At 32.2% G+C, this 15,973-nt stretch overlaps 1 protein-coding gene across 7 annotated transcripts in view; it reads left to right on the forward strand.

The window, feature by feature from the left end:
- The window catches only part of CEP112 (centrosomal protein 112), a 728,584-nt gene that overhangs the window by 588,121 nt on the left and 124,490 nt on the right, over window positions 1-15,973 (forward strand). For all 7 annotated transcript variants that reach the window (XR_012481126.1, XR_012481125.1, XM_074260574.1 and 4 more), the window contains one exon: window positions 3,732-3,833. Coding sequence is in view for 5 of the 7 variants with exons in the window: in XM_074260574.1 (XP_074116675.1) it covers window positions 3,732-3,833 (102 nt within the window). In the remaining 2 variants the exon portion in view is untranslated. The remainder of the gene's footprint in view (window positions 1-3,731; window positions 3,834-15,973) is intronic.

The raw sequence follows: 15,973 nt of genomic DNA on the forward strand, positions 1-15,973 counted from the left end.
TGATTATCAGTATCAGCAGAAAAGTCAAACAAGTAAGAGAAGTCAAGCAATAAGAGAATTAAACAAAAGAGACAGACAGACAGACAGAGAGATAGATAGAGGATAAAGATACCTATATAGATATACTGGACAATTAAGAGATCGTTGATTACTTTGGAAAGAGTGATTGAGAAAGTTGTAAGAAAATAGATTACAAAATGATTGAGAATGATGAAAAATCATATCTCCAGCGAGAATTGGTGGATTCAGAGTGCAGATTAAAACATTTTTCTCTTTCTCTTGTTTTGTTTTAACATAGTTACTGCAGAAATATGTTTTGCCTAACTTCATATGTATATTTCTTGCCTTCTCAGTAGATAAGGGAAGAATAGAGGAAGGAAGAGAATTTGGAACTGAAAATATAATTTTAAATGATTGAGTAATGGGAAAAAGGAGACAAAGTGAAGGCAATAAATACAGATAATTTTTTCTAGGATAGATAAGAAAGAGAAGAGATGGAGGATAAGGGTTGAGGGAAGATTTTATAACAATGGAGAAAATTTGTTTAAAAGCAGTAGAGAAGGAACCAGTGGAAAGAGATGTTAAATATTGAAGGAGGCAGGGATTATTGAGTTGACAATCTGCTGAAGAAAACAAGAGAGGATGTAATCAAGAGAATGGCAAGGACAAGGAGTGCTTCATTATCACAGAGTAGGGGATATAGGAGAGGGCTGATATCAAGAGGTTTTGAGATGAAAAGGAGGGAAAAAGAATTCATAGCAAATGTCCTACATTTTCTCAGTAAAGTTAGATTAGATAAAGTTAGGTTCTGTATTAAGTGTTTGAGGGAGACAGGGAGGTGTTGGGAGATTTGAAAGAATTGGCCTTCAATTTGAATTATTTGAATATATTTGAATTAGTTGAAATAATATTTAATATACTGTTTTCCATTCAATTATTTGGTGCATTGAAAAGACATCCTTATTATGTGTCTCCTCATCCAGAATTTCACTGTTCTCTTTATCAATTTTTAAGGATATGGTGGAAGTTACAATGCCCATGGTGAAGATAAAAAGATGGTATTATCTACACGCAATGTGGTTAGGAAGCAATAATGATAGATATGTTTTATGTATGCATATATGTATATGTATATATGTGTGTATGTTTTTATGTATTTGTATGTATGTGCATACACATATGTTTTGGAGGAGGAAGGAAAAAGAGAGACAGAGAAAGAGGGGGAGGTGGGGAGAGGGAGAGAATAAAGTAGGCAGAACAACACGCTAAATTCTCCCTCCCAATTGTCCCACAAGAGTCACAGGTATGTCAGACTGAAAATCTGCAGAATTTTCATTTTGCTGTTTCAATAGCTTAGACATTTATATAGTTATTAACCACAAAGATAGAAGTCAAAACAAATGGATTTATATCCATGATCCTGACAAGTAAACTTTTTTTCTACTCAATGTAATATTGTATTTTTTTATAATATTCCAGTACAGTTCTGAAACTCAAACTTGAATTTCAGTATGAAATTTTTTTTGGCAACAAACATTTTTTCATAGATGAGAAGATTTTAAATGTTTCCAAATATTTTAAGTCTAGTTTTGGTTATATGGCACATTATTTCTATATGTCTTTTTGTCCTTCACAAATTCATTATAATTTTTTAATGGAAGCATTTAGGTAGGAAACAGAAATAGTTAAGTAATTTGTAGATGTTATTTGGTTTTTGTTTTTGTTTTTGTTTTGTTTTGTTTACTTGTTGAATTTTTTATTTATAATTTTTTTTCACAGTATATATGCATGAGTAATTTTTTTATCATATTATCCCTTGTATTCATTTTTCCAAATTATCCCCTCCCTCCCTCTACTCCCTCCCCTTGATGACAGGCAATCCCATACATTTTACATATGTTACAATATAACCTAGATACAATATATGTGTGTAAATACCATTTTCTTGTTGCACATTAAATATTAGATTCCGAAGCTATAAGTAACCTGGGTAGATAGACAGTAGTGCTAACAATTTACATTCACTTCCCAGTGTTCCTTCTCTGGGTGTAGTTGTTTCTGTCCATCATTGATCAACTGGAAGTGAGTTGGATCTTCTTTATGTTGAAGATGTTATTTATTTTAAAAGAGAGGAGATATATTTTTCTGGGGTTATATTGGCTTTTACTAAAATGAATAAATTAAGGGCTATTTTTTTAAAAGGACTAGTTCAAAATTTTAGATGTGGTATTTATATAAACTGAGTGATAAGAATAAATCCAAATTACAGCTTGTACACATTCAATAAAATGTTGCCCATAAGCTCTTGTTTACAATTATATTTAATCCTAGGTAACAATTTTCATTTCATTTCAATCAGTTGCCAGATGCTGTTATTGGAATTTAGTCCAAGAGACTGTGAGAAATGCCAATATATATGCAAGTCAAAATATATTTCATTTACAAAGGCTTTGCATCAATGGGGGAAATACTTTTTCATTACTTCATCTTTTCCCTTAGGAATAAAATATATAACATATCATCAAAAGCCACTTTGTTCAGATTGGAAAATGATATCCTAGCATAGTTGACATAGGATTTTAATATTTAGCAAAGTGTTTCCTAAATACAAATTGCTTCACTAGTTCAAATTAATTTTGCTCAGCTAATCCCAAATTAATTTGTTCAGCTTTAGGATTGGCAGGTAAATTCAACTAACAGATTTTTATTTTAATTTCTTTGATATATCTGGAACTTGCCTCTATGCATAGTTACATACATTTTCTTGTTATATTCAGTAACACCTGTTTTCAAGGTATTTCAAACAAATTGTTTATGACATAAACTTATAGTATTCAGGGCATAGTATATGTTAAACTAATCATCTGATCACAGCTCCATTTAGGAGATAGAGAGAGATGCAAAAGCAGAAAAGGAATGAAGTGCTCATACACATATATATTTATATACACATTAATGTTCAGGCATATATTCTTTAAAAGTTGTCCAACCACTCACCCCTTCCCCTAGTTACTTCTACTACTTGTCCTAGAGGTGATTTCCAGCAGGATGAGAAAGAGACATCCACAGTTGAGGTCAAAGCAGAAATGGGCAATTACTCTACCATGCCCTTGTATTAAGGAAGCCAAGAACAGATAGAATTCTCTTCAATATCTGGTTACAGAGATCAGCAATAACCTTAGCTTCCCATTTGCTTAGTAAATAGAATAGATAAATTTATGTGTTCCCCTTTCCCCAGAAAAGAAGTCTTAAGTATGCTTAAGATATTGAGATTCCCTCTTTTTTTGTCATCACAACAATTCTTTTAGTCATGCCCTTTATCCTGAGTAGTGAGTGGACCAAATTCTGGAATTATTTCTCCAAATTAGGGACGTGCCAGGGATTATCTCTTACCACCATCAAGGCACTGCTATCTGATAGATGTTTAAAGGAAACAGTATAGAAAACAAGTACTATCACTAATAGGAAAAACTTTCTGGAATCTTTCTGTTGAGTCAAATGAAATTGTTTGCAAAGATTTTTATAGGTGCAAAAAAATTATCATAGACAATATCCCTCTTTAACAAAGGTTTTTTTCAGTGTTTCATTTCATTATATTTTGGCTGCCTGGTTTCTGATTCTGAATAAACCTTATCCTCTTCAGAAATAGACTTTAAGGGAATTTTTAATACTTCAAATAAGTATTTTATGGTTTGAACTTTAAAAAATGAACCTACTTTTTTCTATTTCAGCTAACATATATACGGCAGGAATATGAAACAAAACTCAAAGGTCTGATGCCAGCATCTCTAAGACAAGAGCTTGAAGATACCATTTGCTCATTAAAATCCCAGGTAATTATTAAAATATCTTCCAGAAGTATGTTTCTGAAATTCTCTCAGCATACCTTTTTTGAAAAGAAATTTGTAAATTAGTTAAATTAAATGTAGTGAAGGTCAAGACACTGAAATAAAGGTTGTCTCAACACTTTTAGCATCACATATTATTCTGGATCAAACATTTTTTTCTTTTAGAGCTACCATCTTACTAGTTCAAGAATTCATTCTATTTGGCTGCCTTAAAAACGGGAAAATTCTGGATAATGTTTCTATTTTATTCTTTAAAAAAATAGTGTAGAAAAAAGGGTGCACTGTTCATTTGCTCATTTTTTTCTCCTTTCCATTTAAAAAAAAATTTAGGAGGGTATCAGTTGGGGAATGAATGAAAAAATTTAGTATATGACTATAAGGGAAATTAATGCACATAAAACAAATGAAAAAGCTGTGTACAGAAAAACCCTAGAAAATATATAAATTAATGCAGAGTGAAGTCAGACAACTGGAAGTATTTAGACAGTAACTTTGTAAAGAAAAACTTTGAAACACTTAACTCTGATTAATGAAATAACAAATCATTACTGCGAAAGACCAATAATGATAAAGGATGTTATTGGCCTGACAGAAAGGCAGGGAAACTCAAGAGAAGTTTGAGAAATGCATTTTTAATATGGTCAATGTATGTCTGTTACCTTCTTGTAGTACGTTTTTCCTTGTTACAAAGGAGTATTTTTCCTTTTAAAGGCTGGGGAACTAGCAATAGTAATTCCAGAAACAAATAAGAAGAAAAGAGGATTATTGTACATTTAATTAAAAAAAAAGAGAGAGAGAAAGGAAGAGGCCAGCTGTTATTAACAAATGAACTTTATATATGTAATAGAGATTTGTGGTTTTATGTATTATCTTTTTCTGTTTGTATATATATATACTTATAATATACATAGAGAGAGAGAGAGAAAAATACTCACGTTTATTAATGATCATCAAGTTTAGAATAACAAACCCAAAAAACCCTTCTAACCTTAAAACTATTTGAAGTTTTTTTTTTTCCCCTTTATTTCCTACTGTTAATCATGTTAACTTTTGTCCCATTTGCAATCCACATTCTAATAAATTCTCATCCTTTATTTTTGGTATTAGTCCCAGAATCCCATCATTCATCATAATGTTGATTCCATACTGAATGAGAGAACATAGAAATAGGAATGGACGTTAGGCATTTTCATTATGGTTTGCTAAAGTGGTGCTGAATAGTGCTTGAGTTGTAAATGTTGTCTGTGTAATTTCCTGCTCAAGCATAATGAATCATAATAGTTTAAAAAAAAAAAAAGCCTTTGAAGAAAATGAACTGTAATATGTGTTCTTTTTCATTATAGCCTCCCCCAAAAGACACATTTCACACACACACACACAAAAAAAATTAGTTGGAGTAATAAAATATATTTTAAGTTTATAAAATGTCAGAGTAAAAAAGACATAGGTATTAAAATAATAAATCTTTTTGGATAAATCTTTTTTATCTTTGTTATATTTTATAAAATATGATTAATTGAAAGGAGATAATACCTTAAGTTATAGGAGCCAGTTTAAAAGCCATAATATGAGGGGATGAATTTTAGAATAGTAAAAAGACCCCAAGATTTTGAATCAAAGAACCTGAGTTCTGAATCCTAAATAATAACCTTAAATTCATGTAACTTAGGTAAAAATCACAACCTCTCTAACCATATAAGCTTCCACATCTTTAAAATGAGAAGAACTGAACTAGACATTGTTTAAGTCCATTCCAGCTCCAGAGCTTATGAGAGAGACAGACAGCAAAGAAAGACAAGAGACAAAGAGACAGAGAGACTGTATGTGTTTGTAATAAGATCATTTGTAATAAACTAGAATTACTTGGTATAAATTGTCTTCTATTGTAGATGTAGTATACACTTGAATGGAAATTTACATTTTCTGCTTACTTGTAAATGAACTTGTAGCAGATTTTAAGCCTGATATATTCCTTTCAGTGATATATCTGTGAAGGGAGTTTGCAGGAATTTGGTCTACCCACCCACCCAATTCAGTTGATGTCACAGGATATAATCACAGATGATGAGGTGTTAAACCTATTAACACAATAACACCTCATCATCTGTGATTTTTTTCCAGTGACTATGTCAACTGAGTTGAAGACCTAAAGAGACCAAATTCTCATCTCTTACATGTCTTTCATATGAAAATGAAGTTTTCTTTAGAGCACCTTGTTTCTGCTTCAAGGTTAATTAGAAAGATTGCTATGCTCTCCCTAGCATGCAAAGAAATTGCCATTGGTAACTAGACAAAAAAAAAAAAAAAAAAAGAGTTTAGGAAGTTTATTTTCTGTTCAAATTACAAGCTGTTTTAGAGGACCTATTGGCCTACATGTTGACTAATAGAAAACTTTCCAGAGGATCATTCATATGTGTACAACCTTAGAGAACTTTTAGGGGAAAATAGCCACTGTCTATATGAAACTGTTAGGTCTTTCCCTCCAAGGGTACCTTATTTTGGCCTTTATTTTTTTTTTTTTTACTTATACATGCCTACATCTGCCTACATTTTCTCCTCATTCTAAGTCAATCTCTTTGAAGGCAGAGGCTGCCTTGTCTTTGTTTCCCTAGTGCCTACACATAGTAGGTGCTTAATAAATGCTTGCTGATTGATTGATGATACACCTGCAGGACTTATGATCCATGTCATTTCACTGTAATAACCTCCTAAAAATGAGTGTTATCCCTGAAACAGATTTCTGCCAGCTGCATTTGTGCCCACAATTGGCAGCCGCATAATATGGTCCTAGACTATTTTATTCACTTAGTAGCAACCAGTTTGAAAGCATAGGTAATATATCCCTTGAAAATTGTTGAAATTCCTGTTAGAAAGTATCAGTTAGAGGTTGATAAAAGTATTAATTGTTGTTGGGATCAAGAGGGCACTTAGGTGAAATAAAGAACTGAACAATATTTTAAATAAGCAAATTATAAGCAAAACATAGGTGCCCTTTAGTCATGTGTCAGTCTTTTATGTTGCTATTAGAATTTGTTTTGCCTTTTTGTTTAACAAACTCATTTCAGACTCCTCTAGTTTTACATGATTTTGCATAATTATGTTATCATAAACCTGGTTATTGTAAAACTTGGGTCAATGATGAAATCCTAACATGAAATGAGAAAAAAAAAGTCTGAAACTACTCATACAGTTCATAATTCTTGATTATGCCAAGTCATGGCATTCATCATGTAAACAACATTTTAGTTCATTTTTGAATTGCTTTAAAATGTTGAATATGGATATCTCTAATATTTTAAAAATGTATAAATCTTCAAAATACTAAAAGAAACCAGCAAGTAAATTTCTGATGTGGAAAAGCAAAAATCTGTCCACTTTCATCCTCTCACCTTTGCTCAATTCTTCAATATTGTACTGGAAATGAATCATGGGCACTTCATCCATGAAAACACTAAATACCAACCTAAAATTGAGCTTTTCTACAAAATCACTTCCCTAGCATTTGATCATTTTCAAAACTTTACTAATTTCAAAAAGATCTTCATTAAACTGAGCAACAATGAAATATGCAAGCAAAGTATGAATGCAAGATTTTTTCTTGTAGACAATTTAGAGCAGGGGTGGCTAGGTTTTTCATGACATGGATACTATGTATATGCATAAAATATTACAAAGGAAAGCAGTTAAATTGAAATAATTGTCAAATTAGTTTTTTTTGTTTTTTTTTTTGTTTGTTTTTTTTTTTTTACTGGGGAAGGTGGGAAGGAAGTTGAGGTTAAGTAAGTTGCCTAGAGTCACACAACTAGTAGGTATGTGAGGCTGGATTTGAACTCAGGGCCAGTGAGTGAACTTTTTTCCAGGTCCAGTGCTCCATGTACTATGCCACCTAGCTGCCTCTCAAGTTAACTTTTAAAAACAAATTCATGGGCCTCAAATTAAGAATATGGATAATTCCCTCAGAAATAGAAAACTTATTAAATAATTAACTGTCTAGACTTATCATAACTCTCTTATATTGAAATTTTACTTCAAAAAATTATCAAAAATTTCAAAATCATCTGGCACCAAAAATCAATTTCTCATGGCCAAATATTAATGGAATCATAGCTATAATGAACTTCATAGATAATTCAGTGCAACCTTTCCATTTTACAGGTTAGCAACCTGAGACCCAGGTTAAATGATTTGGCCACGCCTACACAACTAATAAGCAACAGAATCAAGGATTGAAGCTAGACCTTTTTTTTTTTTTTTTTACATTTTCTTCTGTTTAATTATTTTTTGCCTTTCAATGCCTTTATTTTCAAATTTTTATTTAATATATTATTTTTCCCAGTTACATGTAAAAATGATTTTTATCATTCATTATTAAAACTTTGAATTTGAAACTCTCTCTCATTCTGCCTTCCCACACCCCTCGTTGAGAAGGCAAATAATTCAATAAAGGTTATACATGTTTAGTCACACAAAACATTTCCATATTAGTCATGTTGTGAAAGAAAACCTCAAGAACAATAAAGTACAAAAAGTATGCATCAAGCTGTATTCAAACACTCAATTTTTTCCCTGGTGATAAATACCATTTTTTTCATCACAAGTCCTTCAGAGGACTATGTATCTATGTCTTGGATCATTGTATTACTGAGAATAACCAAGTCATTCACAGCTGGTTACCTTACAATATTGTTGTTACTTTGTACACAGTCCATTTCACTTTGCATCAGCTCATATAGGTCTTTCTAAGTTTTTCTGAAATCATCCTCCTCATCATGTCTTAGGGCCTAATAGTATTCTATCAAATCATACAGCCACAATTTGTTCAATCATTCATCAATTGATGGGCATCCACTCAATTTCCATTCTTTGCCACAGAAAAAGAACTGCTAGCAGTCATAAAAGCCATTAGGTACTGGCTAAATAGAGTATCTGATCAGTGAAATAGGTTAGGTTCACAAGGCATGATAGTCAGTGACTATAGTAATCTAATGTTTGATAAACCTAAAGACCCCAGCTTCTGGGATAAGAACTCACCATTTGACAAAAGTTTCTGGGAAAATTGGAAAAATAATATGACAGAAACTAGGCATTAACCATCTCTAATACTAGGATATTATGCCTCTTATACCAAAATAAGGTCAAAAATGGTTTCATGATTTAGACATAAAAGAGTGATACATAAAAAATAGACTTTTCCTTAAAATGATCTACTTATCTATTATTTATTTCACCATTTATCTATTTATTATCTATGTATCTATTTATTATCTATCTATTTATTAGTATTTATTTATTAGAAGCATCCTAATGTAATGGGGACAAATTAGAACCATCCCCAATAAGATTAGGGGTAAAAAAGATTGCCCACAATCACTATAACTATTCAATATTATATTAGATATGTTAGCTTTGGCAATAAGAGAAGAAAAAGAGATTTGAGAAATTACAGTAAGGAATGAGGAGACCAAATCATCACTCTTTGCAGATGATATGATGGCATACTTAGAAAATCAACTTTAAAAACTGCTAGAAACAATCCACAAGCCAGATACAAAATAAATCCACAGAAGTCATCAGCATTTTTATATGTTACCCACAAAGTCCAGTTACAAAGAGAAATTCCATTTAAAATAACTGTTGATAAGATGATTTCAGAAAGGCCTGGTGAGACTGATGAACTGATGCTGAGTGAAATGAGTAGGACCAGGAGATCATTATATACCTCAACAACCATGCTGTTTGAGGATGTTTTCTGATGGGCATGGCTCTCTTCAACAATGAGATGAACCAAATCAGTTCCAATAGAGCAGTAATGAATGAACCAGCTACACTCAGTAACAAAACTCTGGGAGATGACTATGAACCACTACATAGAATTTCCAATCCCTCTATTTTTGTCTGCCTGCATTTTTTATTTACTTCATACGCTAATTGTATACTATTTCAAAGTCCAATTCTCTTTGTACAGCAAAATAACTGTTGGACATGATTACATATATTGTATTTATTTTATACTTTAACATATTTAACATATATTGGTCAAGCTGCCATCAGGGGGAGGCAGTGGGGGGGAAGGAAGGGAAAAGTTGGAACAAAAGGCTTGGCAATTGTCAATGCTATAAAATTACCCATGCATATATCTGGTAAATAAAAAGCTATAATAAAGAAAAAAATTTAAAAATTTAAAAATTTAAAAAATAATAAAATAAAATAACTCTTGATAATATAAACTATTTGGGAGTCTATTGCCAAAGGAAAGTTGGGAACTATACGAATCCAACTACAAAACACTTTCTACACAAATAAAGTCAGATCTAAATAATTGGAAAAATATCAAGTGCTCATGGGTAGGCTGAGCAAATATAATAAAAATGACAATACTACCTAAATTAATCTACTTACTTAGTGCTTTTCCAAAGTCCCAAGAAATTATTTTACAGATCTTGAAAAAATAATAACAAAGTTTATCTGGAAGAACAAAGGTCAGGAATTTCAAGGGACTTAATGAAAAAAAAAAATGCCTAATTGTGCCATACCTAAAACTGTATTATAAACCAGTGGTCATCAAAACCATTTGGTATTGGCTAAGAAATAGAGTAATCAATCAATAGAAATAGGTTAGGTTCACAGGGGAAAATAGTCAATAATTATAGCAAATCTAGTGTTTGACAAACCCAAAGACCCCAGCTTTTGGGATAAGAACTCTCTATTTAACAAAAACTTCTGGGAAAATTGGAAACTAGTATAGTAGAAACTAGGCATTGACCAACACCTAACACCATATGCCAAGATAAGGTCGAAATGGGTCCATGATTTAGACATAAAGAATGATGATATAAGCAAATTAGAAGAGCATAGGATAGTTTACCTCTCAGACCTGTGGAGGAGGAAGGAAATTCTTTTTTTTTTCCTTCTTTTTTTTTCTATTTTTTTATTATTAATTTTTATAATTATAACATTTTTTGACAGTACATATGCATAGATAATTTTTTTTACAACATTATCCCCTGTACTCCCTTCTGTTCCGAATTTTTCCCCTCCTTCCCTCCACCCCTCCCCAGGAAGGAAATTCTGACCAAAGAAGAACTGGAACTCATTATTGAACACCAGATAAATAATTTTGATTATATTAAGTTGAAAAGTTTTGTTTTTAATTTATTTATTTAGTGCTATACCAATCAGATTCCCAAGAAACTAGTTTAATGACCTAGAAAAAATAACAACAAAGTTCATATGGAAAAATAAAAGGTCGAGAATTTCAAGGGAATTAATGAAAAAAAAGTCAGATGAAGGTGGTCTAGGTGTACCTGATCTAAAACTATATTATATAGCAGCAGTAACCAAAATCATTTGGTATTGGCTAAGAAATAGACCAGTCAATCAGTGGAATAGATTAGGTACAAAGGACAAAAAAGGGTACAACTATAGCAATCTAGTGTTTGATAAACCCAAAGATACCAACATGAGGGATAAAAATGCATTATTTGAAAAAAACTGTTGGGAAATTAGTATGCCAGAAATTAGATATGGACCCACACAACACCATATACCAAGATAAGATCAAAATGGGTACATGATTTAGGCATAAAGAATGAGATCATAAATAGATTAGAGGAACAGAGGATAGTCTATCTCTCAGACCTGTGGAGGAGGAAGGAATTTGTGTCTAAAGGAGAACTAGAGATCATTATTGATCACAAAATGGAAGATTTTGATTACATCAAACTAAAAAGTTTCTGTACAAACAATACTAATTCAAACAAGATTAGAAGGGAAGTAACAAATTAGGAAAATATTTTTATAGTTAAAGGTTCTGATAAAGGTCTCATTTCCAAAATGTATAGAAAACTGACCCTAATTTATAAGAAATCAAACCATTCTCCACTGATAAATGGTCAAAGAATATGAACAGACAATTCTCAGATAATGAAATTAAAACTATATCCACTCATGTGAGTGTTCCAAATCACTACTGATCAGAGAAATGCAAATTAAGACAACTCTGAGATATCACTACACACCTGTCAGATTGGCTAAGATGACAGGAACAAATAATGATGAATGTTGGAGGGGATGTGGGGAAACTGGGACACTAATACATTGTTGGTGGAGTTGTGAAAGAATCTGGCCATTTTGGAGAGCAATCTGGAACTATGCCCAAAAAGTTATCAAACTATGCTTTGATCCGGCAGTGCTACTACTGGGCTTATATCCCAAAGAAATACTAAAGAAGGGAAAGGGACCTGTATGTGCCAAAATGTTTGTAGCAGCTTTTTTCGTAGTGGCTAGAAACTGGAAGATGAATGGATGCCCATCAATGGATTATGGGTGGGTAAATTATGGTATATGAAGGCTATGGAATATTATTGCTCTGTAAGAAATGACCAGCAGGATGAATTCAGAAAGGCTTGGAGAGACTTGCATGAACTGATGCTGAGTAAAATGAGCAGAACCAGAAGATCACTGTACACTTCAACAACAATACTGTATGAAGATGTATTCTGATGGAAGTGGATATCTTCAACATAAAGAAGATCCAACTCACTTCCAGCTGATCAATGATGGACAGAGATAACTACACCCAGAGAAGGAACACTGGGAAGTGAATGTAAATTGTTAGCACTACTGTCTATCTACCCAGGTTACTTATACCTTCAGAATTCAATACTTAACGTGCAACAAGAAAATTGGATTTACACACATATATTATATCTAGGTTACACTGTAACACAAGTAAAATGTATGAGATTGCCTGTCATCTAGGGGAGGGAGTAGAGGGAGGGAGGAGAAAATCTGGAAAAATGAATACAAGGGATAATGTTATAAAAAAAATTACTCATGCATATATACTTTCAAAAAATGTATAATTATAAAATTAATAAAAAAAGAAAAGTTTTGTTTTGATTTTTTGCCAACAAAACTAATGCAGACAAGATTAGAAGAGAAGCAATAAATTAAGGAAACATTTTTTTACATTTAAGGGTTCTGGTAAAGTCCTCATTTCTAAAATATATAGAGAATTAACTAAAATTTATAAGGATTCAAGCTAATATCTGATTGATAAATGGTCAAAAGATATGAACATATAATTTTCAGATGAAGAAATTAAAACTATTTATAGTCATATGAAAAGGTGCTCTACATCACTATTGATCAGAGAAATGCAAATTAAGACAACTTTGAGATACCACTACACACCTCTCAGATTGGCTAAGATGACAGGAAAAGATGATGATTGTTGGAAGGGATGTAGACACTAATACATTGTTGGTGGAATTGTGAATGGATTTAGCCATTTTGGAAAGCAATTTGGAACTATATCCAAACAGCAGTATTTCTACTGGGCTTATATCTTAAAGAGACCTTAAAGGAGGGGAAAGGACCCACATGTGCAAAAAATGGCAGACTTTTTTGTAGTGGCAAGAAACTGGAAACTGAATGGATGCCCATCAGTTTGGGAATGGCTGAATAAGTTATGGTGTATGAATGCTATGGAATACTATTGTTCTGTAAGAAATTATCAGCAGATGATTTTAGAGAGGTCTGGGGAGACTGACATGAACTGATGGCAAGTGAAATGAGCAAAACCAGGAGATCATTATACACAGCAACAACAAGATTATACAATGATCAATTCTGATGGATATGGCTCTTTCCAACAATGAGATGATTCAGATCAGTTCCAATAAGCTTGTGATGAAAATAGCCATCTACACCCAGAGAGAGGATTGTGGGAAGTGACTGCACCATAACATAGCATTTTCACTCTCTGTTATTGTTTGCTTGCATTTTGTTTTCTTTTTCAGCTTTTTTCCTTCTTAATTTGATTTTTCGTGTGCAGCAAGATAAATATGTATACATATATTGGATTTAAAATATATTTTAACATGTTTAACATGTATTGGATTACCTGTGGGTGAGGGGAAGGAGGGGAAAATTTGGTAACACAAGGTTTTGCAAGGATCAATGTTGAAAAATTACTCATGCATATGTTTTGTAAATAAAAAGCTTTAATAAAAACAAATAAGTGATACTATGAGCAAATTAGAGGAACAAAGGATAGTCAATCTCTCAGATCTGGAGAAAAGGAAGAAATTTATGGCCAAAGAAGAACAGAGTACAGTATGGAAAGCAAAATAAATAATTTTGTTAAATTAAAGCTTTTCGTACAAACAAAACCATTGCAAACAAGATTAAAAGGGAAGCAGAAAAGTGGGAGGAAAATCTTTACATCCAAGAGTTCTGGTAAAGGCCTCATTTCTAAAATATGTAGAGAATTAACTCAAATTCATAGGAATACTAACTCCAATTGATAAATGGTCAAAGGATGTGAACAATTTTCAGAAGAAGAAATGAAAATCATTTTTACTCATGAAAAAATATGCTAAATAACTATTGATCAAAGAAATTCAAATTTACTGGGTTTGTATCCCAAAGAGATCTTAAAGAAGGGAAAGGGACCTGTATGTGCAAAAACGTTTGTGGCAGCCCTATTTGTAGTGGCCAGAAACTGGAAACTGAGTGGATGCCCATCAATTGGAGAATGGCTGAATAAATTGTGGTATATAAATAGTATGGAATATTATTGTTCTGTAAGAAATGACCAGCAGAATGATTTCAGAAAGGCCTGGGGAGACTTACATGAACTGATGCTGAGTGAAATGAGCAGGACCAGGAGATCATTGTATACTTCAACAACAATATTATATGATGATCAATTCTGATGGACGTGGCCATCTCCAACAGTGAGATGAATCAAATCGGTTCCAATAGAGCAGTAATGAACAGCTATACCCAGCAAAAGAACTCTGGGAGATGACTATGAACCACTACATAGAATTTCCAATCCCTCTAATTTTGTCCACCTGCATTTTGGATTTCCTTTACAGGCTAAATGTACACTATTTCAAAGTCTGATTTTTTTTGTTCAGAAAAACAACTGTTTGGTCATGTATACGTATATTGTATTTAATTTAACATGTATTGGTTGACCTGCCATCTGGGGGGATAGAGGGGAAAAATTGGGAAAAAAAAAAAAAAAAGTTTTGGCAATTGTCAATGTTGTAAAATTACCCATGCAAATATCTGGTAAATAAAAACTATTATTATTTAATTAAAAAATTAAAAAAAAAACAAAGAAATGCAAATTAAGACAACTCTGAGATACACACTTCTGAGATTGGCTACGATGACAGGAAAAAATAATGGTGAATATTGAACGGATGTGGGAAAACTGGGGCACTTAATACATTTTGTTAGTTATAAAAAAGGGAAAAGGAACCACATGTACAAAAATGTTTGTAGCAGCCCTTTTTGTAATGGCAAGGAACTGGAAACTGAGTGGATGCCTATTAGTCGGCGAATGGCTGAATAAGAATATGTTATATGAATGTTATGGAATATTACTGTTCTATAAGAAATGATCAGCAGGATGATTTCAGAAAGGGCTGGAAAGACTTACATGAACTAATGCTAAGTTAAGTAATAAAACCAAGAGAACATTATACAGAGAAACAAGATTATATGAGGATCAGTTCTGATGGATGTGGTTCTTTTCAACAATGAGGTGATTCAGGCCAATTCCAATAGACTTTTGATGGAGATAACCATGTGCATTCAGAAAGCAGAAATTATGGGGACTGAATGTGGATCACAGAATAAGTTTTTTCATCTTTTTGTTGGTGTTTGCTTTTTTTTCTCATTTTTTCCCTTTTTGATCTGATTTTTCTTGTGCATCATGATAAATGTAGAAATATATATATATATAGCAAAATTATACATGTTTAACATATATTGGATTACTTGCTGTCTGGAATGGGAAAGGAGGGAGGAAAATTTGGAACAAAAGGTTTTGCAAGAGTGAATATTGAAAATCTTTTACATATATTTTGAAAATAAAAAGCTATAATTTAAAAAAAAACAGCTATATATATTTTATAAATATAGTTACTTTTTCTTTTTTACCTTTTATCTCTTTTGGGATACAAACCTGGTAGTGATATTGCTAGGTCAAAAGATATGCACAGTGAATAAGAACTCACTATTTGGGAAAAACTGTTGGGAAAACTGGAAAATAATGTAAGAAACTCAGCATAGATCTACATCTCACACTCCATACCAAAATAAGC

Source organism: Sminthopsis crassicaudata, chromosome 4 (assembly GCF_048593235.1).
Source record: "Sminthopsis crassicaudata isolate SCR6 chromosome 4, ASM4859323v1, whole genome shotgun sequence".
In the NCBI taxonomy this organism is placed as follows: domain Eukaryota; kingdom Metazoa; phylum Chordata; class Mammalia; order Dasyuromorphia; family Dasyuridae; genus Sminthopsis; species Sminthopsis crassicaudata.